Source organism: Megascapheus bottae, chromosome 25 (assembly GCF_031878675.1).
Source record: "Megascapheus bottae isolate mThoBot1 chromosome 25, mThoBot2.hap1, whole genome shotgun sequence".
NCBI classification, from domain to species: Eukaryota; Metazoa; Chordata; class Mammalia; order Rodentia; family Geomyidae; genus Megascapheus; species Megascapheus bottae.
The window spans coordinates 9,568,831-9,595,760 of record NC_143533.1 but is presented as its reverse complement, the minus strand read 5'-3'; the positions used below and the strand labels follow the sequence as shown (position 1 = coordinate 9,595,760).

At 39.2% G+C, this 26,930-nt stretch overlaps 1 protein-coding gene across 7 annotated transcripts in view; it reads right to left on the bottom strand.

Moving 5' to 3' along the window:
* The window catches only part of Csnk1g1 (casein kinase 1 gamma 1), a 121,209-nt gene that overhangs the window by 70,748 nt on the left and 23,531 nt on the right, over positions 1 to 26,930 (bottom strand). For all 7 annotated transcript variants that reach the window (XR_016539662.1, XM_090358200.1, XM_090358201.1 and 4 more), the window contains exon 3: positions 11,573 to 11,973. Coding sequence is in view for 6 of the 7 variants with exons in the window: in XM_090358200.1 (XP_090214326.1) it covers positions 11,573 to 11,753 (181 nt within the window). In the remaining variant the exon portion in view is untranslated. The remainder of the gene's footprint in view (positions 1 to 11,572; positions 11,974 to 26,930) is intronic.

Sequence of the window (26,930 nt, the reverse complement as noted above, 5' to 3'; positions counted from 1 at the left end):
TTTTTGTCTCCTGTTCAACAGAACTCACTAGAACTCTACTCTGTATGAACAGAATACAGATCTTTAGGTGTTCAACACATAGCTCAAGGTTTTTCCTAAATCCTGGAGTAATTTTTCTTCTAAATTTGTTAACATAACATAGACTTGATATTTTTCTGAACACAGAACATAAGAATCTAGAGTAATAATGAGGATAAGAGGATCAACAGTGGGCCCGGGAGTTTGACCTAGCGGTTAAAGTGCTTGCCTAGCATGCACAAAGACCCGGGTTCGATTCCTCGGTATCCCACATACACAACCAAGCCGGAAGTGGCAGAGACGAGACTGCGACGGCGACAGAGAGCGAAAGAAGCGAGCTGAGCTGAAGTGAACAGAGCCCAACCGAGTGGTGGCCGGAGCGAGCAGGACCGGAGCGTGAGGGAGCGAGCCGAGCCAGAGCCAGCGAGGCCGGAGCAAGCGGGGCCAGAGCGAGAAGGGGCCGGAGCGAGCGGGGCCAAGAGCAAGCTGGAGCGAGCGGAAAGCAAGCGGGGCCAGAACGAGTGGGGAGTGGGCCGGAGCGAGCGGGGCCGGAGCGAGCGGGGCTGGAGCCAGCGGGGCCGGAGCTAGGAAGGGGAGCCTAGCCGGGCCAGAGCGAGCAGGGCCGGAGCGAGCGGGGCCAGAAAGAGAAAGGGGCCAAAAAAAAAAAAAAAAGAGGATCAACAGTGAGGGCCAAGAACATGGCCTAGTGGTTAAAGTGCTTGCCTAGCATGCATGAAGATCGGGGTTCGATTCCTTGGTACCACATACACAGAAAAAGCCAGAAGTAGTGCTGTGGCTCATGTGCTAGAGCGCTAGCCTTGAGAAATGCCCAAGGACAGAGCTCAGGCTCTGAGTGCAAGCCCCAGGACTGGAAAAAAAAAAAAAAAAGAGGATCAACAGTCACTTAAGTAAGCCCACATTACATGCTGAATACTTAGCTCCCTGAACCTCCCACATCCAGCCCTGAAGTCTTTAGTATATTCCACATAGTTCAGCTACTGGATTTTTCTATTTTATCCTACCAGGGAATTAGTACCCTGAGGGTAGGGAAATTAGGTGATAGATTTTTTTGTAATGCATACTCTGCATATCTGACATTTAAAACATAGGCTTATAAATTATTGGTATATACCTCATTACTTTTTTTTTTTTTTTGCCAGTCCTGGGGCTTGAACTCAGGACCTGAGCATTGTCCTTGGGCTTTCTCAAGGCTAGAGCTCTACCACTTGAGCCTCAGCATCATTTCCAGCCTTTTCTATGTATGTTGTACTGAGGAATCGAACTTGGGTCTTGGTGCATGCTAGGCAAGCATTCTTCCCATTAGGCCAAACTCCCGGCCTCCTTATGTTACTTTTTTTTTTTTTTTTTTTTGCCAGTCCTGGGCTTGAGCTCAGGGCCTGAGCACTGTCCTTGGACTTTCTCAAGGCTAGAGCTCTACCACTTGAGCCTCAGCACCACTTCCGGCTTTTTGCTATGTATGTGGTACCGAGGAATCGAACCCGGATCCTCATGCATGCTAGGCAAGCACCTTAACCACTAGGCCAAACTCCCGGCCCCCTTATGTTACTTTTTAAAAGTAGTCATGAAATTACTCTCAGCTTCAATTTCTATCTATACAAAATAGAACACAGAAGCATATTAATGAGACAGTCTATGACAATGTCAAACATGGTGGCTGGTAAATAAAAAAACTGCTACCTTGCTCATTACTGGTCATTTTTTTACAAGAGGATTAAAAGAAATGAATACATGTCACTCTTTTAGCATCTAGTTCTTGAGAGATACTGGAGGGGACACAATAATTCTTCTCAGCAAAGCCTTGCTTATGTAAATTCTTTAGCCAGACAGCAAATACATCTGAATAGGCCAATACACAAAATGGAGCCCTTTGGAAGTCTAGACAATCACTTAGCCGCTAACCATGGTAATATAAAATACTCAGAAATTTTGCTCTAGAAGAATTTAATTATAAAGATTGAGTGCTAAAATCCTGCCCAATTAAAATGAGTAACTGCTTCAGCCAATATATACAACAATAGCTGTGAGAAAGGTAAGCAGTTTAATCGACAGAAAAATATCATTGATGACCTGGCACAATCCTACGCACTCAAAGCTTTTAGTGTCTGTTGCACAAAATGCACAATGCTTCCCAAACATACTTCCTGAAATGAGTTCTTTTATTGTTAATGGAAAACAAACTGTATTACATAGTAGTTGGGGAGCTTTATATCTAAATTCAGCTCTTTTGAAGCAGCAGTCTTGGATGCTGCCATAAAACCATCTGAACAAAATCTTCCTGTTTCAATACCTACAGAGACAACATTTACCCATAAGCTTTAACAGACACAGTATTATTTCAAAGAACCAGCAGATCCCAGTACTCAGAGTCACATGAGAACATACAGTGTGATGAAACATAAGCCTCACTTCCCAGTTTAATTAGATCCCCAGCTGTTACATTTTCTTGCTCTGAAGTAAAAGTAGTATATGTATAAATTTCTATCTAGGGCTTATTAAAAAAAAAAAAAGCCAAATGAAGTTGAGGTAGTTAGCAGTCATGAGTAACCACTTCTGCATCCCTCCTATTAGTTACCATGTCTACTTAGAGACAAGAGCTGGTAGACCTGGTGCCTCCCGCATCTAAAGAACGTCTTTTGCCACTTGCTAGTGGCTCATGTCTGTAATCCTAGCTACTCAGGTGTCTGAGATCTGAGGACTGAAGTTCAAAACCAGCCTGGACAGGAAGGCCTTATTTGCAATCAACCACCCAAAGGCCAGAAGTGCTGGTAGAACATTAGCCTTGAGCCAAAGAGCTCAAGCCCTGAGGGGGCCAGGGGGAAGGGAAGGAAGGAGGGAGAGAAAGAAAGTCAGGAAGAGTACATTTCTTTTGTTGTTGTTATTGTTGGTCATGGGGCATGAACTATGGGCCTGGGCAATTTCCCTGAGATTTTTATTCAAGGCTAATGCTTTACTTACTTCAAGCCACAGTGCCTCTTCCAGTTTTCTGGCGGTTAACTGGAGGTAAAAGTCTCACAGACTTTCCTGCCATGGGTGGCACTGAACCACAAGGCCTCAGATTTCAGCCTCCAGAGTAGTTAGGATTACAGGAATGAGCCACGAGCATGTGACTAAGTGTACATTTCTTTTTCAACAATGTTACTCACTCTCTCCTTCCTTCACTCTCTCCCAGTTAAACCAAGATTTTTTTTAAGGGCTTGCCTATCAACAGCAGTACATAGGGTATCATAATAAATCTTAATTTACTATGATGGTATATAACATATTTGCTAACAACAAAGCACCAAAGGTTATGTTCTCCCATAATCACATATTTATTTTACTTATTTCAACTTACTTTTGCTCAAGGCTAGCACTCTACCACTTGAGCACCATGTCTGGCTTTTTCTGTTTATGTGGTATTGAGGAATCAAACTCAGGGCTTGATGAATGCTAGGCAAGCACTAAACCACACTCCTAGGCAAATCTTACTTATTTTTATACTTATAGTCAGTCATTTATTATTTATTTATGTTGGTCCTGGGCACTGTCTTTGTGTATTTTTGCTGAAAGCTAGCACTCTATCACACCTCTACTTCTAAACTTCTCTATCTACATAGAGAACAAATATACAAAAAAGTCATCTGTATAACTATATTGTATTATTCACAACAGCAAAATGATGGAATCAGCCAAGGTACCTTACGACAGATGAATATATAAAGAAAATATTGGGGCCAGGAGTTTAGCCTAGTGGTAGAGTGCTTGCCTAACGTGCACAAAGACCCAGGTTTGATTCCTCAGTATCATATACATAGAAAAGCCAGAAGTGGTGCTGTGGCTCAAGTGCCAGAATGCTAGCCTTGAGGAAAAAAACCAACAACAGTGTTCAGGCACTGAATTCAAGCCCCAGGACTAGCAAAAAAAATAATAAAATAAAATAAAAATGCAAGGAATCACTGGGCAGGCACCTGTGGCTCATGCTTGCAATCCTAGCTACTCAGAAGGCTGATATCTGAGGATCATGATTAAAAAACCAGCCTGGGCAGAAAAGTCCCAGTAAGACTCTTATCTCCAGTTAACCACCTCAAAACCAGAAGTGGCACTGTGACTCAAGGACAGTACCAGGCTCTAAGTTCAAGCCTCACCACTGCCCCAACCTCTCCCCCACTCAAAAAAGGGCTGGGAGTTTAGCTTAGTGGTGGAGTGCTTGCCTAGCATGCACAAAGATGCAGGTGTGACATAGAAAAAGCCAGAAGTGATGCTGTGACTCAAGTGGTAGAGCTCTAGACTTCAGAAGCCCAAGGAGAATGCTCAATCACTGAGTTCAAGCACTAGAACTGGCAAAAAAGAAAAAAAAAAAAAAGAGGAAAAAAAAGAAAAAGGAAAAAGGAACTGTGTTATACTGTTGATCAGGTTTGTAAATTAGTGCAAAATCTATGGAAGGAAGTTTGGTGATTCCTCAAAAAACTACTCTAAATCAAGTGATACCAATTTTAGGCATTAATCCAAAAGATTACAAATCTGGATACAATAAAGACATCTACACTCCCATGTACATTGCTGCACTACTCACAATGGCCAAGATATTAAAATAGTCCAGATACCCTACAACACAGGAATGAATTTGAAAACTGATCTGTATATGGATAGTTCCTTTTTTTTTTTTTGCCAGTCCTGGACCTTGAACTCAGGGCCTGAGCACTGTCCTTGGGCTTTCTCAAGGCTAGAGCTCTACCACTTGAGCCACAGCACCATTTCTGGCTTTTTTCTATGTATTTGTGGTACCAAGGAATCGAACGCAGGTCTTTGTGCACACTAGGCAAGCACTCTACCACTAGGCCAAACCTCTGGCCCGTATATGAATGTGGTGTGCATGAATGTGTGTATAAATACACAATTTTTATTCATCCAATGGGAAGAATATTGTATTGTGTCATTTGCAAAAAAATGAACCTAGAAAAAACTATATTGAGTAAAGTCAGAGATTCAGAGAGCACGTTTTCCCTCATATGTGAACATCAAAAATATGATCACTATAGCTCATGCCTGTAATCCTAGCTACTCAGGAGACTGACAGCTGAGGATCAAGGTTCAAAGCCAACCCGGGCACAAAAGGACCTAAGACTCTTGTCTCCAGTTACACTCTAGAAAATGGGAAGTGGGGCTTGAGTCAAGGCTAGGGCGGTAGCCTTGAGCTGAAGAACTCAGAGACAGTGCCCAGGCCCGGGGGTAGGGCAGTAGCCTTGATTTGAAGAGTTCAGGGACAGTGCCCAGGCCAAGTTGAGTTCAAGCCCCATGACTCACCCAAAAAACAAAACAAAACAAAACAAAAAACAACAAAAACTTCCATTTGAAAAAAAACTTTTTTTTTTGGCCTAGCTGAATTTCTAAATATCAGCAAGTGTATTTTCATGTATACGCCTCACACCTGTGAAAGTCAACACATTCACAAATTCTGTCTTACTTGGAATCCCTTACCCACCATTCCAATACTAACTCACTTGTGTGGTTTCCTAAAACTGGAAGGATGTCTCCTCAAACAACCAGTGACCAAATCCTCTCCATCCTGAAATTTCAAATTCACTGGGATTTTTTTGTTTGTTTGTTTTGTTTTTGTGCTGGTTCTGGAGCTTGAACACTGGGTTTTTTTCCCTCAAGGCTGGCACTCTACCCCCTTGAGCTACAGCTGCACTCATGGCTTTTTTGCTGATTAACTATAGATAAAACTCTCACACTTTCCTGTCCAGGCTGACTTGAAGCCATAATCCTCAGATCTCAGTCTCCTGAGTAGTTAGGATTATAGGTGTGAGCTACTGGCACCTGGCTTTATTAGTTTTTCTTTTCTTTTTTTTTTTTTTTGCCAGTCCTGGGCTTGAGCTCAGGGCCTGAGCACTGTCCTTGGACTTTCTCAAGGCTAGAGCTCTACCACTTGAGCCTCAGCACCACTTCCGGCTTTTTTCTATGTATGTGGTACCGAGGAATCGAACCCAGGTATTCATGCATGCTAGGCAAGCACTTTAACCACTAGGCCAAACTCCCGGTCCCTTTATTCGTTTTTCTTTCTTCCTTTTTTTTTTTTTCAGTCCTGGGGCCTGAAATCAGGGCCTAAGCACTGTCCTTGGGCTTTCTCAAGGCTAATGCTATATCTCTTGAGCCACAGCACCACTTCCAGCATTTTTTCTTTTCACACTTACCTTTCCCCCCTCCCACCTCCCCCCCTCCCTTGTCCCTAGATGGGGCTTGAACTCAGGGCCTGGGTACTGTCCCTGAGCCTCTTTATGCTCAAGGCTAGCAATCTACCACTTGGGGAACAGCACCACTTCCAGCTTTTTCTGTGTATGTGGTACTGAGGAATCAAACCCAAAGCTTTGTGCATGCTAGGCAAGCACTCTACCACTAGGCCATACTCCAGCCTAATTTCTTTTATTCTCTACCTAACAATGTTATCTTTAGGGTAGAGTCTACAGTTCACTGCATCCTTCTACTTTATCTTATTTATCCTTCTCACTATAGCCTACCCCAAGTAGAGAATTAGTATACAGAATTAGAAAGAACTAGTCATTAGAATTAGAAAGAGAAAACTAAAATGTATTAACCTAATCAAGCCAGGCATGGTGGCATATGCCTATAATACTGGTATTTGGGAGGGCTAAAGCAGGAGAATGACAAGTTTGAAGCCAGGCTGAACAAGATGCTAGGGAAAAAGGAAAAGGGGGGAGAGGGGCTGGGAACATAGCTTAGCAGTAGTCCTTTTATAGCATGCATGGAGACCTGGGTTCCATTCCTCAGTAACATATAAACAGAAAAAGTTGGAAGTAGCCTTGTGGCTCAAGTGGTAGAGCACTAGCCTTGAGCACAAAGAGGCTCTGGGACAGTGCCCATGCCCTGAATTCAAGCCCCATGCCTGGCAGGTGGGGCTGGGGAAGAAGTAAGTATGAGAAGAAAGGACAATGTGGAAGGATAAAGGAGAATAAGAAGAAAGAGAAGATGTATTAATTTCATTTATCTAAGGTTATTAACCTCATATACTTGGAGACTGAAGGAGCCTATACTTTAATTTGTTCCCTTCTTTGTCTAGCCATCTAACACTCTATTTCATATATAACAATAAATAATGTAGAAAGAATTATTGACCTCTAAAGGGGACGGTAGTCATGTAAGGAGAAGCTCTTAACTGGTAAATAAATGTACAAGATCATTTCAAATGGTTATCAATGTGATGGATTTAAGAACTGCTGTGAAAAAGCAGTCTGATGGGACGGAATATGCTAGAGAAGAAATGTGCTCCTTTAAATGGGAGTGGGGAAGAAGTTACAAAATAGGCTCTAAAAAGATGATAAACTAAATAAAGCTTCAACAATAAGAATCAACAACTATACCAAACTTGGGGGAAAGAATTCTCCTACAGAAATAAAGCAGGTTGGGAGTTTGGCCTAGTGGTAGAGTGCTTCCCTAGCATGCACGAAGAGCGGGGTTGGATTCCTTGGTAGCACATACACAGAAAAAGCCAGAAGTGGTGCTGTGGCTCAAGTGGTGGATAGTGTTCAAGCCACAGGACTGGCAAAAAAAAAAATTAAAATTAAAGCAGAAATGCACTCAGTGCCAGACCCTGGTGGTTCACGTCTATAATGCTAACTACTCTGGAGACTAGGATCTGAGGATCCTGATTTGAAGCCAGGCCAAGAAAAGAAAACCCTATGAGACTCATTTCCAATTAATCACCAAAAAGCAAGAAAAGTCAGAAACAGAGGTATGGCTCAAGTGGTAGAACACCAGCCTTTAGTGGAAAAAACCAACTGAGAACCCAATGGGCCCGGAACTAAAGTCACAATACCTGCAAGTAAATATATAAATACATAAATAAATGATAAAGAAAAGAAGAAAAGGATAGAAAGAAACACATTTGGGTATCTGGAAATGAGTTTAGAGAAGCAGATCCTTTTCCGTATTAGGTGATCATGTGAAGGCCAACCTGTGCCTGTGTGGCATATCTTAGTTCACATTTGCTGTTGTCTACACAGTTTTCTGTTTAATCATACACAGTACAAGACAATGATGGAATAGTGTACACAGCCCACTCTAGAGTTCAGTGGATGCCAAATGATTCTAAAAGTACCCTTCCACATATCACCCAAAAAAGGCAGATATGCACATAAGAATAAAGTCACTTGCAAAGGAAAAATATACACAGGAAATCAAAATAAGTAGCAGCAATCCAGCATGGTAGTACACATCTGTATTCTTAACACTCGGGAGGAGAGGCAGGAGGATGGATTACATAGTGGGTTTACATAGTGGATTACATACTAGGTTACATAACAAGTTTGGCGCCATTCTGGGCAACCCAGGAAGACTAAAAACAGAACCAAAATATCTTCTAATGTTTTACGTATTCTAAAGTATACAAAAACCACAGCTTATCCTATAAATTGAGTAGAGTTTTCCATTTTCATGTAAACTTGTTAGCATAACCTTAAGACTTCAGTAATTATTCACTGATCAAGGTCTTTTTTCACTTTCACAGAATTTAAACAATTATCTGTTAGGAGAATGTACAAGTTTATATACATTACAAACTGCCTATCAGCATTAATTTTGTAGATGTTTATGCCATCATCTCTTTGATGCATGTAGTACTGAGATACTGAAACGAAGTAAATCCATTACATAAATGAATGTTTGCAAAACTTGTTGCCAAAGCAACTGAGTAGTTGCTAGGAAGTCATGCAGTGTGAAATTACACATCTTACTCCTATTCTCAGTAGCATCTGCTGGCTTTGCTAACTCAAACAAGAACACATCCCTAAATAGAAAGAGCCGTTCATTATCCTAGTCAGGTCCAACTCCAGGTTGCTAGCCTTCATTGTCAGCATCCTTAAATTTAATTCTGTACCCAGTGCTATCTGTTTATCTGTTTAGTATAATGTCGTTTTCCCAGAGCTCTCCACAGGGAATCAGATGCTTTTCCTTCTTTTGCAAGATCATCTGAAGTAACAGATAAACAATATTCATTTCATACTCCCTCCTTCAAACAAAGCTAGCTTCCTTCCTTCCTTCCTTCCTTCTTTTGGTCAGTCATGGGGTTTGAACTCTGGGCCTGGGAGCTATCCCTGAGCTCTTTGGCTCAAGGCCAGCACTCAACCACTTTGAGCCACAAGGGCCACTTCTAGTTTTCTGGTGGTTAATTGAAGATAAAAGTCTGGGAGGGTGGGAGGGGAACATGGCCTAGTGGAAGAGTGCTTGCTTAGCATACACGAAGACCCGGGCTCAATTCCTCCGTACCACATACAGAGAAAAGGCCAGAAATGGTCTTGAAACTCAAATGGTAGAGCTCTGCCTTGAGAAGGCACAGCCCCAGGATTGGGGGTGGGGGGGAAAGGAGTTTCATGGACTTTTGTGCCTGGGCTGGCTTTGAACTGGGGTCTTCAGATCTCAGCTGCCCAAAAGTATCTTATAGTGAGTATTTATAACAATCTATAGATTCAATAGCTGAAGGAAATACTTTAGCCTATGATGAGACCTATGCACCGTCCCTAAGCTGAGATCATTTTATATAAAGTCGTTCATTTTCTCTTTTCTTCCCAGGCAAAGTGGCCATTAAAAATAATTTAACACCCAAAGCTATAGACATGGTAATGGAAATATAAACATAACTATATAGACATAAAAACCTATGACTCTATAGACATAATGTTTTATTTCTTAAATTAATATGTTTCTATGACATACAAACCCTTAGTCTAATTTTGATTAAGTTCTAAATACTAAGTCCCAGTGATTGTAAATAGAGATTCCCTCCTTGAACACTTGTTTGTTAAACTTGTCATTTAAAATATGATGTAAAAATCAACATTAATAAATTCTTAAAAATAATAATTAAAAAAAATTACCCTCTATGTTATGGGACTTGAACTCTGGGCCTGGGTGCTGTCCCTGAATTCTTCAGCTCAAGGCTACTGACCTATCACTTGAGCCACAGCGCCACTTCCAGTTTTCTGGTAGTTAATTGGAGATAAGAGTCTCATGGTGGGACCGGGAGTTTGGCCTAGTGTGCTTGCCTAGCATGCATGAAGACCCAGGTTCGATTCCTCGGTATCACATACATAGAAAAAAGCCGGAAGTGGTGCTGAGGCTCAAGTGGTAGAGCTCTAGCCTTGAGAAAGTCCAAGGACAGTGCTCAGGCCCTGAGCTCAAGCCCAGGACTGGCAAAAAAAAAAAAAAGAGTCTCATGGTCTGTAGTGCCTGGGCTGGCTTTGAACTTTGATCCTTAGATCTCAGCCTCCTCAGTAGCTAGGATTATAAGAGTGACCCACCATACCTGGCTCTCAACTTCCAATTTTTAAACATGTTAATACGTGTTCTCATTCATCATGTTACACCTAAAGTCATACTTGAAATAGAACATTTTTTGGTTGGAAAGTAAAATTTCAGAAATTTTTCTTGGAGTTTTACCTCCAGGAGAACTCCAGGAGAAATATGAGTAGCATGCACTGGAAAATCTCTGTAAATATGATGTATATCCTTCTAAACTAAATTATTGAGTAAATATTTACTTTCTCTTTCAGAGGTAGCATCTGAAATTTTTATTTATTTATTTTTGAGAGTCTTTTCACTATGTAGTAAAAATGTTGGTATTACGGTGGTCATCACCAATGCCTAGCTTAGTCTTTTCAACTGTGACTCAAGAACCAGACAACCACATATACTAAATACATATACTAAAATGCAAATGATGCCCCTATATAAGGATGATATACAAAATTATGAAATGAGCCATAGTTTTTAAAATAAAAAAAAATTCAAAGAATCAATTTTGGGCTGGGAGCATGGCCTAGTGGTAGAGTGCTTGTTTAGCATGCATGCAGACCTGGGTTCAATTCCTCAGTACCACATACATAGAAAAAGCTGGAAGTAGTGCTGTAGCTCAAGTGGTAGAGCTCTAGCCTTGAGAAAACAAAGGACAGTGCTCAGACCCTGAGTTCAAGCCCTGGGACTGAATAAAAAAAACTCAAATTTCTGCATTACATGAAAATTTGTTTTAAAAAACTCAAATTTCAGGTTCTATCTCAAACCTTCTATATCAGAATTTGAATGTGACTTCTCATGTGTACAAATCTAGTATCACAAAATCTCAGAATTGGTGCAAAGTTTAAAAAAAGCACACACAGGCAAGGAATTTGGCCTAACATTAGAGTGCTCGCCTAGCATGCATGAAGAGCAGGGTTCAATTCCTTGAAATCACATATATACAAAAAGCTGGAAGTGCTGCTATGGCTCAAGCCTAGACTTGAGAAAGCCCAGGACAGTGTTTGGGCCCTGAGTTCTGGTCCCAAGATTGTAAGCACACACACACACACACAGGGAGATGAATTTTGGACAATAAAATTATAACTAAAAATTACCACAGCCCACTCTACAAATTCTTCATATCTTATGGCATTTGGTTCCACTTAAAGATAAATTGGCCATAGCATTATAAATTACTTGTTTTGAAATCTCTAGAGCTTACTGTTATTGTAGCTAATGGGAGCAACTGACATAACCAAGTTCTTACCTAATCTGAGCTCTCCGAAGTTCCCACACCCTATCTTCTTGCCAACCCTGAAGTTGGGTCCCACCATGAGAACCCCAGAGGATGATGACGTGCCAGAAGATCGGGAGCAGTGTGCACTCCTTTGTGCCATGGGTTTAGTTGTTCGTTGTCGTTCATCCTTTTCCCTACCAGGATGGTCCATGATCCTATACAACAGAGTCTTTGCACAACGTGTTACCTCAGTGTGTATGCCTCTCTTCAAATACAAAAGTATGTCCAAATAAACTGTAGTCAGAGAAAGATAAGGAGTTCCTTTGGCACCATATTTATGCTTCTAATGTATCTCCAGGAGATGAAAGACCACTGATTAGTTCCTGTAGGACATGTTGTCTGTAGATCTCAAGCACAGGACATTTTGTAACCTAGGTAAAAAAAAAAATCAAGAAAACATGCAGTTAAAAATTAAATTTTAAGACAAATTGAGACAGACACTACTAATTAGAATGGATCTTATCCAAAGATGAGGAAAGTGGATCACTAGAGCTTCTTGAAATGAGTTTGGTTTCATATCCTCCGATAGCTTAGCCATCTGGATTAGTTATTCATGTGTTAACATGAGTTTGGTAGGCTGCAAACCTTGGAATCTAGGGAACACACAAGACTTTAAGAGAAAATGACTTCTTCCAGTAGTATACATATGACCAAAAGGAAAATGACTTCTTCCAGTAATATACATATACTATTTGTTGAGTTTTTTTATCATTGTCTACTGAAAGACATGATGGGATTGAAGTCAAATTAACAGTGGACAATTTAATTATAAAAGCTCTCTAAAATTTGTTCAGAACCAATCAGAAAGAGAACTGTTTCTCTCCCCTATATCCACCATTTATCAAACACTGATATCAGTGAGGCAACCCAAAAGTTTACCAACTGACATACATTAGTTTCCTTTTTGAAAAAAAAGAAGAGGCAAATTTCAATTGGGTATTTTAATAATTGGGCATTAGTAAGACATACATACATACATACATACACACATACACATACACACACACACACACACACACACAATATCACAGAAATACAGAAATTATTAGGTGCTTAGATTTGGAGGGTTTTTGTTGCTGTTTGTTGGTCATAGAGCTTGAAATCAGGTCCTGGGCACTCTCCCTGGGCTCTTCAGCTCAAGGCTAGTGCTCTATCAACTTTGAGCCATAGCACCACCTCCAGTATTCTGGTGATTAATTGGAAATAATTCCTGGCTTGATTTGGATATTGATATACATTTCAATAAGGAAGCTGAGAAGCATGTGGGCAACTAAAGGAAAATAGTTACATTGTGTTGTTTACTTGAGAGGTCTCACTAATCAGCACAGGCTTGTCTATCTTGCCTCAGCTCCCTGATGGGATTGCAGGTAGAAACACAGGCATGAATGTACCAGCAACTCCAGGCTTAAATGGTTTTTTCCTTTAAAAGTAACATTTTTATTTGCATATTTTAGTTGTTCTAGGAGACACAAATTATTTTGGGGGGAAAGAGGGGGGGGCAGTAACGGGATTTGAACTCTAGGCCTGGGTACTATTCCTGAAGCATTTCAGCTCAAGGCTACCACTCTATCACATTGAACCACAGTACCACTGCTGGTTTTCTGGTGGTTAATTGGAGATAAGAATCTCAGAGCCTCCTGAGTAGCTAAGATTATAGGTGTGAGCCACCAGCGCCTGGCACAAATTAGTTTTGTTAAGAAAATTTCCAGGGGCCAGGAGTTTGGCCTAGTGGTTAAAGTGCTTGCCTAGCATGCATGAAGACCCGGGTTCGATTCCTCGGTACCACATACATAGAAAAAAGCCGGAAGTGGTGCTGTGGCTCAAATGGTAGAGCTCTAGCCTTGAGAAAGTCCAAGGACAGTGCTCAGGCCCTGAGCTCAAGCCCAGGACTGGCAAAAAAAAAAAAAAAAAAAAAAAAAAGAAAATTTCCAAAACCACACTGATGCTCAATGGTCCTACACTAAAGCTTTGTAAACCTCAATTTTTGGTTCAGTCTTCTAGAAATGTAATTATCATTTATCCCTAACAGAACTCTCTAGTGTCCAATATAAAATAGCCCAATACAAAATTTATAATGCACTAATTTTGATGCTATATTTGACAATATATGAGCATCTGTGACAACATAGTACATGTTTTCTTTTCCACCATAGTTCCTAGCTCATTAGTCCCATAGCTTTGTTCCTAAGTGACAGAAATGGTGCACCATAGGCCAAAATAAGCAATGCTTTTTTCTGACCTTCTTGCTTGCCTTTATCCTTTTCATTCCATGGATAACCACAGAAATTTAAAAACCAAAAAAATATGTACTCTAAACTCCTCCATCTTTAGATGGAGATAAATCATAAGATACACATTTCAGAAGGGGACCTATTCCCTATCCAGAAGGGAGGAATGCTGTACAAACAGCCCAAGAATAATCTGAAACAGCAAGGCAGGCTTTGCTGGGGTTTCCTGCTCAGTCTATTAGTATTAGATCAGACTCTATTTGCTCCAATCACATGTGTACACACTTATTCATGCTTTAATAGTAATTATGAAGTGAAGTCTCTGTGAGGTCCTAAAAGGACAGGTATCGGGGTCAACCAGATAACTGTAGATATAAAGGTTCCTGGAAGGTGGTGTGCCTGGACAGGGCACAGAAGAGGTACAGGTATACCCTTTCCAATGTACCTCATCCTATGCAACTCTTCATCCATATTTCAAATTATGTGAAGACAAAACAGGCCATGTTCAAATATGCTCAAGCAACTAATATCTCAATTTCCCCACATTATCATTAATATAAGTCTCGTTTATAAAATTTAGAAACTAGGGCTGGGAATGGAACTTTGTGGTAGAGTGTTTGCCTAGCATGTATGAAGCCATGGGTTTAATTCCTCAGTACCAAATAAACAGAAAAGGCCATGAGTGGTGCTGTGGCTAAAGTGGTACAGTACTATCTTTGAGCAAAAGAAGCTCAGGAACAGTGCCCAGAATCTTAGTTCAAACTCACTGGCAGAAGAAGGAAGGAAGGAAGGGAGAGAGGGAGGGAGGGAAGGAGGGAGGGGAAGAAAGAGTATCTAAAGATAATCTTAGTTCCTCAAAACAAAACTCAGGTTGGGGGCCCATGGGTCACATCTATAATTACAACTTCTTTGGAGGCTGCGGTCTGATTATTGAGATTCAAAAGCAGCCTGAGCAAACAACTCTGGACTCTCTTCTCCAATTAGCCAGAAAAAAAGTGGTAGAGTACTAGCCATGATTAAAAAAAAGAAAAAAAAATGAATGAGGTGGCTTCAGGGGGTTATGCCTGTAATCCTAGTTATTCAAGAGGCTGAGATCATGTGGCAGGAAATGTGTCAACATGATATCTGTCATTCCAAATGTAAGCTCCCCAAAGAATGAGATCAAAGCCTAAGCTGATGTTTAGAAAATAAATTTTAAGAAAAGCATATCACACTCATGGGAAGAATTCATAAACATTCGATCTATGTGCATGTATGTATGTGTCTACCTACAAACTAATAAAAAATTATACAACAGTTAAAAAATACTACAGGCCAATTCAAGTACAAATAAAGAATAAAGTCTTATAACTCATTTTAGCTCAAACAAAACAAATAAACAATAATAACTGTCATTATTCCAACAAATTATCAAAATTGATTTATTTTAGCTCATATATATTTATAGAAGTGTTTATGCTGTCTAGGCTCTGGTACTCCTGTATTTCTAGTTTCCAAAAATTCCAGTTATTAATGTCAGCCATTCACCTTGCTTCTTCATGCTCATCATTCTAATTCCACTTGGCAATTTTCAGAGCTCACATTTTTACCACTTCATGTTATTACTAGAAACAGACAGATGCTCCCAATCCTTTATTTGTGGTCTTTGACAAAGTGGTTCTAAAGTATACAAGGCAAAAGACAGCATAATATCAAAGAAGAACAAAGCTGGAGATTTCAAAACTTACTATAAAGAATAATGGAGAGGGATGGTGCTGTGGAAGAATAAACACACAGACCAAGGCAATGAATAGAAAGCCCAGAAACATAAACAGTCACATCCACTTTGGACCAACAGAGATAAATCTATGGAAAAAGGATTCTTTTCAACAATTGGTGCTTTAACAACTAGACATGTGTAACATGCAACAATAACAAGGCAGAATGACCGAACAGAAGGACTCACAAGATATAGGCCTTTCAGAAAAATTAACTGAAAAACAGCCATAGACACTCAAGTGTATAACACAAAACTGTAAAACTCTTTTTTCTTAATTTTTTTATTGTATTTAATAAAAGGGTAACATGATATTTGCCAGATAGAACGTGCATTAATTCACATATATTGATACCCTTCCACATGTCTTGGTAAAACTGTAAAATTCTTATAAGATACTATAGGAGAAAATCTAAATGACTACAAGTTTGGTAATGACTTCTTAAAATATATATCATCAAAAGCAAGATTCATTAGGCTAGACTTCACTAAAACTAAAAATCTTTTTTTTTTTTTTGGTCAGTCTTGGGGCTTGAACTCAGGGCCTTGGGCTTTTTTTTCAAGTCTAGCACTCTGCCACTTGAGCTATAGCACCACTTCCAGCTTTTCTGTGTACATGTCAGAGAGGAATTGAACCTGGATCTTGGTGCATGCTAAGCAAGCACTCTACTAGGTGAAACTCCCAGCCCCTAAAATTCTTTAAAACTTAACGATTTGTGCTCTACACAACGGTGTAAAGAAATAAAAAAGAGAAAGTCCCAGATTGGGAGATGTTTGTGAAAGATGGCCCCCATCTTTCATTTTATCTCTGCTATCTCTTAGTGTCCTAAACCATCTCATTGTTAGAATGTATGTATGTGTGTATATGCATAATATATATATACACATACAATGATATATATGTATATAAGTATAAAGGTATATATACGTAGGGGTATGTTAATGCTTTTTTAAAATTTTTTTATTGTAATTAGTAAAAGGGTTACATGATATTTGCCAGATAGAAGGTGCATTAATTCACATACATTGATACCCTTTCACATGTCTTGGTACCCATTTTCCCTCCCCCCCCACATGTTAATGCTTTTATATGTATCATTTAGGTCTAAACTTCCACAAATGAGAATAAACTCTTATTTTGGCTTTTTAAGCTTGGCTTACTATACTCAACATGATGTTTTCCAATTCAATTCATTTTTTTACAAATGACAATATTTGGGGCTGGAAGTTCGGCCTAGTGGCAGAGCATTTGCCTAGCATGCATGAAGACCCAAAGACTTGGGTTCAATTCCTCGGTACCACATACATAGAAAAAGCTGGAAGTGATGTTATGGCTCAAGTGGTAGAGCTCTAGTCTTGAGAAAACCCAAGGACAGTGCTCAGGCTCTGAGTTCAAGGTCCAGGACTGGCAAAAAAAAAAAAGACAAGATTTCATTTTTCTTCATGGCTTTTTATAGTCCATGACATATATGTACCATATTGTCTGTGTTCATTCATCTGTTGTTGGATACCTCAGTTGTTTCCAATTTACTTATTGTGAACAGAGATGAAATAAATATGGGCATGCAGGTAGCTTTGTCATAAATAAGTTCACAGTCTTTGGGATAAATGTACAATAGTGAAATTTCAGCTTTGTGGGGCACCTCCATTTAATTTCCATAGTGTTCACATTAGTTTATATGCCCATCAACAATGTATCTGTTTATCTGTTGTTGATTTTCTTAATGGAATCTTGGTGCAGTTTTACTTTTGTAATCTTGTTTTTAATTTTGGTGCCAGTCCTGGGACTTTAACTCAAGGCCTGAGAATTGTGTCCAAGCATTTGTGCTCAAGGCTAGCATTCTACCACTTGAGTCACAGCTCCACTTCTGGTTTTCTGGTGGTTCATGGACTTTTCGGCTCCCTCTTTCCTGCTGACTTCGAAAAGCAATCCTCAGATCTCAGCCTCTCAGTAGCTAAGGATATATCTCCACATATATATGTATGTGTGAAAACATATATATTATATATGTATATACTCACATATATACATATATTTACATATGTATGTATCTCTCTATATAGTATTTCTTGTGAGAACTAATTTCCTATTAATTGGATTATTCATTATTTCAGTTTATTTTTTTTAGCTGTTTGTATATTCTGAATATTAGTTTCTTTTTCAGCAATTGGATTTTTAATCTAATCTCCAAAAGCCGATAAAATCTTCCTTCTCTCAGGATAAATGTGTCTTTAAGGATAAATCTAAGAATCCCAAAACACTTTTCAGCTCTTATATTTCTTTTAAACTTTTTGAGTGCAGGGAATAAAATCCATGGCCCCTGGCATTCTACTACAACAACACTAATCTCTGTGATCTCCTAACAATAGTAGTCTTCTTCAAACATTCCTTCCCTTTTGGGCGCTAGCAGAGTTCACTAAGCCATTTTCTCCTGATTTATTTATTTATTTATTTCCTAATCTCTATGGCTTTTCCTCCTCATTCTCCTTTGGAGGCTCCTTTCTTGAACTGTTTCCTTAGACTACTAACCCAAATCTCACTTTCCCATAAAAACACAGTTGTGGCTTTCAATCATACACTTTAAAAGAGGGTACTTATAACGTGTTTACTATATAAAAGGCAGGTTCCAGGTACTTCACATTGTTTTAAGCATTCATAACTTAACAATCTGATGAATCCTAATTTACATATCTGGCTATCAACTCTTCTTCAGAGATAGAGACCTATATACTGAGAGGTAAGCTCATTTTTCTGTACCTAGGATACACACCAAAAACAAACAAAAAACTATATAATCTCAACTGAACACAACACATCTCTCGACTCTCACTTCTCCCATTTCCCACTTTCCTACAAGAAATCCTCAAACTCACTTTCTTCCCTCAGGTTCTTATATCCATGAAGAAATATACCACCACCATCCACAGGATGACCTGAAGTAATTGCCAAATCTATGAGCTTTGTTTCATCTGCCTAAATACCACAAATAATCACTTTCTGACAAAAAATATTGTCTTTCCACAATATGGTAGTAGAATTTTCCTTTGTTTGCATATTTCTCCCCTCAATTTCCATATAAATTGAGAAACCTCTGCAGCCCAGGGGATTCTTTCCTTCCTTCCTTCTTTCTTATTTATTTATTTGCCAGTCCTGAGGCTTGAACTCAGGGCCTGAGTACTGTCTTTGGGTTTTTTTTATCAAGGGTAGTGCTCTAACACTTGAGCCACAGTACCACTTCTGGCTTTTCTATGTATGTGGTTTTGAGGAATCGAATCTGGGTCTTCATGAATGCTAGGCAAGCACTCTACCACTTAGGCCAAACTTAGGCCACCAGGGGGACTTTCTAAAATCAAATTTGATCACTTTCCAATTCAAAAACTTTCCACATCCCTTAGAATAAAAGATAAAATCCTTTACAAGGCTTGAAGGCTTTCCAGGTTACTACAAGCTTTCTGTTAACTCCTCTTCTTACATTATATGTTAATAAACACCAAATTCTCTTCAATTCCTCCAAAGGACCCAGGCTTGGATCCTTCTCAATCTCAGCTTTTCATTATGTTAATTTATGCTCATATTAGCTTTCACCTTAAATGGCTTTTCCCTAAAACAAGCAATTACAGTGCCCTTCTAAGTACTCCTAGAGCACCCAACCATAGCCCTAATTACTCACACTGCAATTACTTATTCACTGATGCATTAACTCTAGGAAGGCAGGAACTGTTGTTATAGTCACCACTTTATTCTAAGAGCCTAGTACAGCATGTTCTCAAACTCTGGTGAATAAAAGAACAAAAAAAAATCAATAAATGACTTCTTAGTCTTGGTTTTCTTTCTTTTTTTGTTATCAGTGGTGGGGCTTGAACTCAGGACTTGGGCACTGTCCCTAAGTTCTTTTGCTCAAGGGCAGTGCTCTACCACTTTGAGCCACAGCTTTACTTCCAGTTTTTTGGTGGTTAATGAGAGATGAGTCTCATGGAGTTTCCAACCATGCTGGCTCTGAACCACCCATCTTGGTTTTCAATCAATGAATAAAAAGCCGAAACTCATGTATAATTACTGCCACCAATCTAAAGAAAAACAAAAATACAAGCACCATAGCATCAAAGGTGAAGGAGCACTTGCCAAGAAAGTGAAAAGCCCAGGTGAAACTAATCAAGATGTATTAAATACATAAATGATATAGATAGACATATTAAAATGAAATCCTTCTGAACTATTTAAAGATAATTTTTCTTAAAAAGATGTCCTGAATTCAATTCCCAGTATCCCCAAAGGGGGAAAAATGTAGAATGATAGTTACATCCTGCCTTAATTTTTTGCCAGTCTAGGCTAGAGCTCTACCAGCCTCAGCACCACTCCTGGCTTTTTTCTATGTATGTGGTACTGAGAAATCGAACCTGGGTCTTCGTGCATGCTAGGCAAGCACTCTATCATTAGGCCAAACTCCCAGCCCCTTCCTTAATTTTGTAAGCACTGTAAAAATTTAAAAAAATTAAAAGCTCAGGAACAGCAAGCACCAGGTCTGGCTAGTGTGTGAGCACACAGGCACACAGGCACACACACACACACACACACACACACCCCACCATGGATTTTTAGAAAATAAATCATCTATTTCAGATAACACAATAAAGTATCAGCTGGGCTCTGGTGGTTCACATCTGTAATCCTAGCTACTCAGGAAGCTGAGATCTGAGAATCACAGTTCAAAGCCAGCTCAGGAAGGAAAGTTTGTTCAGAAAAAGCTGCAAGTGGGATGGAGGGGAGGGTAATGGGGACCAAGACATGTGAAAGGGTATCAATATATGTGAATTAATGCACCTTCAATCTGGCAAATATCATGTAACCCTTTTATTAATTACAATAAAAAATATTTAAAAAAATTTAAAAAAAAAAAAAGAAAAAAAGCTGCAAGTGGCACACTGGCCTAAGTGGTAGAGTGCTAGCCTTGAGCAAAGAGCTCCTAGACCCAGAGTTCAAGCCCAAAAACTGGCAAAAAAAGAAAAGAAAAGAATCAGAAAATGAAAACTAGGGTAGGGAGTTTGGCCTAGTGATAGAGTGATTGCCTAGCATGCATGAAGACTGGGGTTTGGCTCCTCAGTACCACATACATAGAAAAGCCGAAAATGGTGCTATGGCTCCAGTGGTAGAGCTTCAGAAAGCCCAAGGACATGCTCAGGCTCTGAGTTTAGTTCCCAGGACTGGCAAAAATAAAAGAAAGAAGGAAGAGAGGGAAGGAGGGAAGGAGGGAGGGAAGATGGGAAAAAGAAGAAAAAAAACCCTAATGACCAGTAATAGTTTTATTTCACATCCAATTTCAAATATTCTCATCTGGCAGTTCTTTAGCAGTATCAATATTTAGCTTCAGGCCAACAAACAAACAAACAGGCCAGCCGAGTGCCACTGGTAAAAAGTTGGTTGATGGAGAAGACCAAGGCTACAATATTTGCATTTATCCTCAACTCAGACACCCATTTGTTTCCTTTGCTTTTGATTCACATTCTATAACAAGAAAAGGAACATACTTGAAAGACAGGAAATAAGACTCTCAATCATAAAGATTCTCATATAGAATAAAAGTTGATTTAAATAACTGTTTCTAAAAAGAAAGATAGTTGAGTGCTGGTGGCTCTCATCTGTAATCCTACCTATTCAAGAGGCTGAGATCAGAGGATGGAGATTCAAAATGAACATGGGCAAGAAAGTCCATGTAACCTCAAAAAAGCTGGAAGTGGAGCTATGGCTTTAAAATGATTACTACTGGCTTAGAATATAATGTAGCTCAGTAGCAAAGGTTTGCCTAGCAAGTGGAACAACCTGGGTTCCATTTCCCAGTACCAAAACAGAAAAGACAAATACAGTTAAAAATAAATAAAATTTTACTACCAGAGAATACATTACCTATATTCTTTAGAGAGAAGGTTAAGACTGAAGGGTTAATAACAAGCTAAAGTCTGTATTTAGTTTCTGGAGAACTATTTACTTTGAATAAAAATAGACGCAGGGGCCGGGAGTTTGGTCTAGTGGTAGAGTGCTTGTCTAGCATGCACGAAGACCCGGGTTCCATTCCTTGGTACCACATACATAGAAAAAAGCCTGAAGTGGTGCTCAAGTGGTAGAGTTCTAGCCTTGAGAAAATCCAGGGACAGTGCTTAGGCCCTCAGCTTAAGCCCAGGACTGGCAAAAAAAAAAAAAATAGATGCATCCAAGTTCAAATATACTGTGAAACTGGAAATAATTTGCTTTTGCCCAGAGTCTTAACATTGATTTTGAGCTGATATCTTGCTATTTCATAAAATTCATCACATTTGATTTTGTCAAATTAGACTTACCTTTCAACTTAACAAAAAGTATTCAAAATGAACATGGAGATTCAAAATGAACATGGGTGTTAAGCTTTCAGAAATTCTAGTGGGCTAGCTGAGAACAGGTGGCTTATGCCTGTAATCCTAGCTAGTCAGGAGGCTGGGACCTGAGGACTGGAGTTCAAAGCCTTCCTAGACAGAAAAGCATGAGATTTCCCTATCTGCAATTAATCACAAGAAAACTGGAAGTGGTACTGTGGCTCAAATTGGTAGAGTACTACCATTAAGCTAGCCTTGAGCAAAAGGAGCTCAGGGACAGTACCCAGGCTCTGAGTTCAAGTCCTATGACCAACCAAAAAAGAAAAGAAAACAAACTTCTAAAATTTAACAGTTTTTACATGTCAGTAACTAATTTTTTTAATTTAAACACTGCATGGCAAGCTACCGTTTGCAATTCATAGTCTCAAGTTCTTAAAGCCAGGCTGTACTTATCAGCAATTTTGGAGAAAGAAAAGCTATTTTGGATGAAAGAAACTGCCTAACTGCCTAAGCCCAGTTAACAACCAGCATGGGTAACACAGTAAGACTCAATCGCAAAATATTATTATTATTATTATTATTATTATTATTTTGCCAGCCCCAGGGCTTGAACTCTGGCTCTGGGCATTGTCCCTGAGCTCCTTTTGCTCAAGGCTAGCACTCTACTACTTGAGCCACAGCACCACTTCCAGCTTCTTCTGTTTATGTGATACAGAGGAATTACAGGGCTTCCTGCATGCTAAGAAAGCAATCAAAATATAAATAAAATTTAAAGCCAGGTCCAGTGTTCATGCCTATAATCCTAGCAATTCAATATATTACGAATCTTCAAAACCAGCCCAGGCAGAAATGCCCAGACACTTTTATCTCCAATTAACAAGCAAAATGCTAGATGTGAGGCACAAAAGAGCACCTGCTGAACAAATGTGAGGTCCTTATTGCTAATAAGATGGAACTCATAAGGCAAGAAGAAAAAGTCCTGTTTGAAATAAGTACCTTTTTCACTCTAGCAATAAAATTTTTCTTTCCTTCCCCCCTCCCCCAGTCCTGGGGACTGAATTCAGGGCCTGAGCACTGTCCTTGGGCTTTCCTCAAGGCTAGGGCTCCTACCACTTGAGCCACAGCACAACTTCCAGCTTTTCTATGCATGTGGTACCGAGGAATTGAACCCAGGTGTTTGTACCTGCTAGACAATCACTCTACCACTAGACCAAATTCCTAGCTCTTGAAAAATAATTTGATTAAATAAAGGTTACCAACCTTAAATTGACTACATCTATAGTTCACCTCTTAAAAAATGAAACATTTCAGATATCAAGGAATTAAACCTGGGTCTTTGTGCATGCCAGGCAAGCACTCTTACTACTAGACCAAACTTCTGGCCCTAGCAATAAAATTTCTTAATAGAAGAATTTGAAATAATTACATTTTCTGAAAGTTCAGAAAAAAATGGTTAGTATTGTTAATGGGATAAATTTAACTCATTTGTTTCTTATTGAAGGGAAAATTTCCACTTCTCAATTTCAAATCCAAAGAGTTTAATGTATTATCTAAGAAAAGGAGCAGCATTCAAAATAAAAGTTTATTCTACACTGAGATAATGAGAGCCCTTATATGACAGATGGCTTTGTAATATAAAAGGGAAAGGCTGTATCATATGACATTATCATAAACTGATATAAACATAGCTGATTTGGATACCACACTGATGACACTAACACTACTTTTTTCAGCTAAAATCCTGGTCAAAGATCTAACATTCTAGTTTTGTTGTTGAAATCCCAGTTCTGAGGAGGCAAATGAAGGAAGATTAAGTCCCAGGACAGCCCAATCTACACAGTAAGACTTTGTCTTAATACAAACAGCCAGGCACTGTTTCCTGGCTACTCAAGAGGCTGAGATTTGAGGATCATGGTTTGAAGCCAGCCCAGGCAGGAAAGTCTGTGAGACTCATCACCAATTAACCACCAGAAAAACTGGAAGTGGTGCTGTACTTCAAGTGGTACTTCAAGTGCTGTACTTCAAGCTGAGGAGCTCAGGGACAGTGCCCAGGCCCAGAGTTCAAACCCCAAGACAAACAAAAACAAAAAACTTTATAATTAGGATATGATTATATCATTAAACTTTTCAAGTCAAAGGAAAGCTGGGGTCACATAAGCCTGAATTTTCATATGTGAAAACAGAACCAGGTAACTTGAGGGGATGGATAGGGCTGAGACAGATAGGGGAGAATGGTGGAAGGGATGACAACGATCAAGATATGCTGTACTCACTGACATTCTGATTTTTTTTTTTTAAGATTGAGTTCTCTTTCTGTATTTTCCACAAAGCCACTGATAAACAACACAAGGCAGGAATACACCTTGTAAAAGTACCTAGTAGGCTCTAATTTGATCTTATGGAGCACTCTATTTTCACTTGTTCATCAAATTAACTTATTTTTCCCTTTCTGCAATCTTTATACTAAAATGTGTTTTTCATCTTGTTGTTCAGCATGTAAGACTTATTTTAACATGTACTCATTTCTTGGTTGTATGCATGAATTAGTTACAAGGTCATTTTGTTCTTTCTCCCAAATATGCCCAAGGGCTGTGCCTTTTTTGTTTACAGGCACATACTATACTTTTACTTGGCACACCCAAAACAAGTTTTCTAAGTAATTTGGTTATTTCAAAGAATAAACCTGAACTTATAATCACAACAATGTAAAATATATGTTCTAAACCTTCCTCTTGCTTTCATCTTGAATGAGTTGAAGAGCTGCTGCTCAAGATCTGATATAGCACTGAAGCACTACCAGAACTATTAGTACTACTCCACTTTTACTTAGCATTTGTCCAATCTAATGAATTATTCATTAATCACTAACTTTAAACACAGCTTCACTCAATTGAAGTTATATTTAATTCGCTCTTTCCTTTAAAGGATCATTATTCTCTTTCATCATAATTTTAATGGAAATGTAAAAGGTACATTTCTTCTAGTATTCCTAAAACAAAGTCTGTTTTTTTCCCCAGAAAATTTTATTATTCTCTGTATTTACATCATAAGAAATAATGAAAAGCTGAAGACTCTCAAGACTAAGACATTTGTCACACTGTAGCATCTACAAATTTATTAGGTCCTTATGTAGCAGGCACTCTTTCAGTGCCTAACAGACAGTAATATTTTACAATCCTCTTTACGTCAGATGAAGAAACTAGTGAGCATAAAGCTCAGGAAACCAAGCAATGAAACAAAAGGACAGTTGGCAGCTGAACTCAAAAGTCCCTATTTTACACATTTTATTGAATACCAAAACTGAATAAGCTTGCTCTTACACTGCATACTCTTATATCAAGAGATTATAGAGTAATCCCATCTAATTTCTTCAACTAGTTTTTAAGATTAGTTGACTATTGAGCAAACTGAGTATCCCAATATCCTTACATATTTAAGAAACAGAAGGACTGAATCCAGGGGCTTCTATAGGACTCTACCACTGAGCCTGACTCTCAATGCTGCTTAATTGTTTTATTTGTACAATGGGGTTCATTGTAATATTGTCATTCATGCTTTGTTGTTGTTGTTGTTGTTGGTTGTGGGGCTTGAATTAAAGTTTTTATGTTTTATTTATTGATTGATTGACTTTTGTCAGTCTTGGGGCTTGAACTCAGGGCCTGAGCACTGTCCTTGGTCTTTCTCAAGGCTAGAGCTCTATCATTTGAGCCACAGCACCACTTCAGGCTTTTTCTATGTACATGGTACCAAGGAAGTGAGCCCAGGTTTTCATGCATTCTAGGTAAGCCCTCTACACAAGGCCAAACTCATGGCCCAGTTTTTATGTTTTATTATTCTGTTTTCTAACATGCATATACTATACTTCAATTATACTCACCCTCCAACATCTCCCCTTTCACTGTCCCACCCATTGGTTCTTCTAAACTTTCAAGTCCTTTCTATTAGGTCTAGATTCAGAAAATCAGAAAAAAACAAAACAAAACTGGATTATTTGTCTGAGTCCCTTATTTTGTTTAATATAATACTGTCCAGTCCCATCTATTTTCCTACAAAATGATACGATTTCACTGTTTTTTAGTTTTGTATTTTATTTAAGCAGTCTAAATTATTATTAGTGTTTACCATTTGGTGTGTGTGTGTGAGCATTTGTGCATGGGTGTGGGTGTGGGTTTGTCCTATGGGCTTGAAATCAGGGCATGGGTGCTATCCCAGAGCCTTCTTTTGGCACAAGTCTTGTGCTCTACCACTTGAGCCACAGTGCCACTTTTGGCTTTTTGGTGGTTAATTGGAAAGAGTTTTATGGACTTTCCTGACCAGGCTGGCTTTGAACCTCAGCTCTCAGCCTCTTAAATAACTAGGATTATAGGTACGAGGGTTTCCACATTCAACATCTTAAAATTTATGAGTTTAATGAATCTTTTTTGTGTGTGGGGGGGGGTCATGGGGCTTGAACTTGGCCTAGGCAATGTCCCTGAGCTTTTCAGCTCAAGGCTACAGCCCTAACCCAGGGCCTGGGCATTGTCAGTTAGCTCTTCAGCTCAAGACTGCCACCCTATCCTAGTGCCAAGCTCCACTTCCCATTTTCTAGAGGTTAACTGGAGATCAGAGTCTCTGGTCCTTTTGTGCCCAGGCTGGCTTTGAACCTTGATCCTCAGATCTCAGCCTCCTGAGTAGCTAGGATTATAGGTGTGAGCCACCAGTGCCCAGCTTGGTTTCTTTTTGTTGTTGTTGTTTTCTTTTTTCCTTGAGACAAGATCTTGCTATGACTTCACACTCACAATCCTCTGCCTTAGACAGTAGGTGATGGAATTAAAGGCAAATACTACCACTCCTGGTTTTGTCTCATTCATATTTAAGGTAACATTCAGAGGTTCTGGACAAGACAAAATGGGTATCTTTGGAGGGCCTCTCCAGTCTTTTTCTATAAGTCTTAAATATATAGTTTTTTGTCTTTTGTGTCCTTATAGCATTTTATTTTTCTTTAAAATTCTCATTTTAA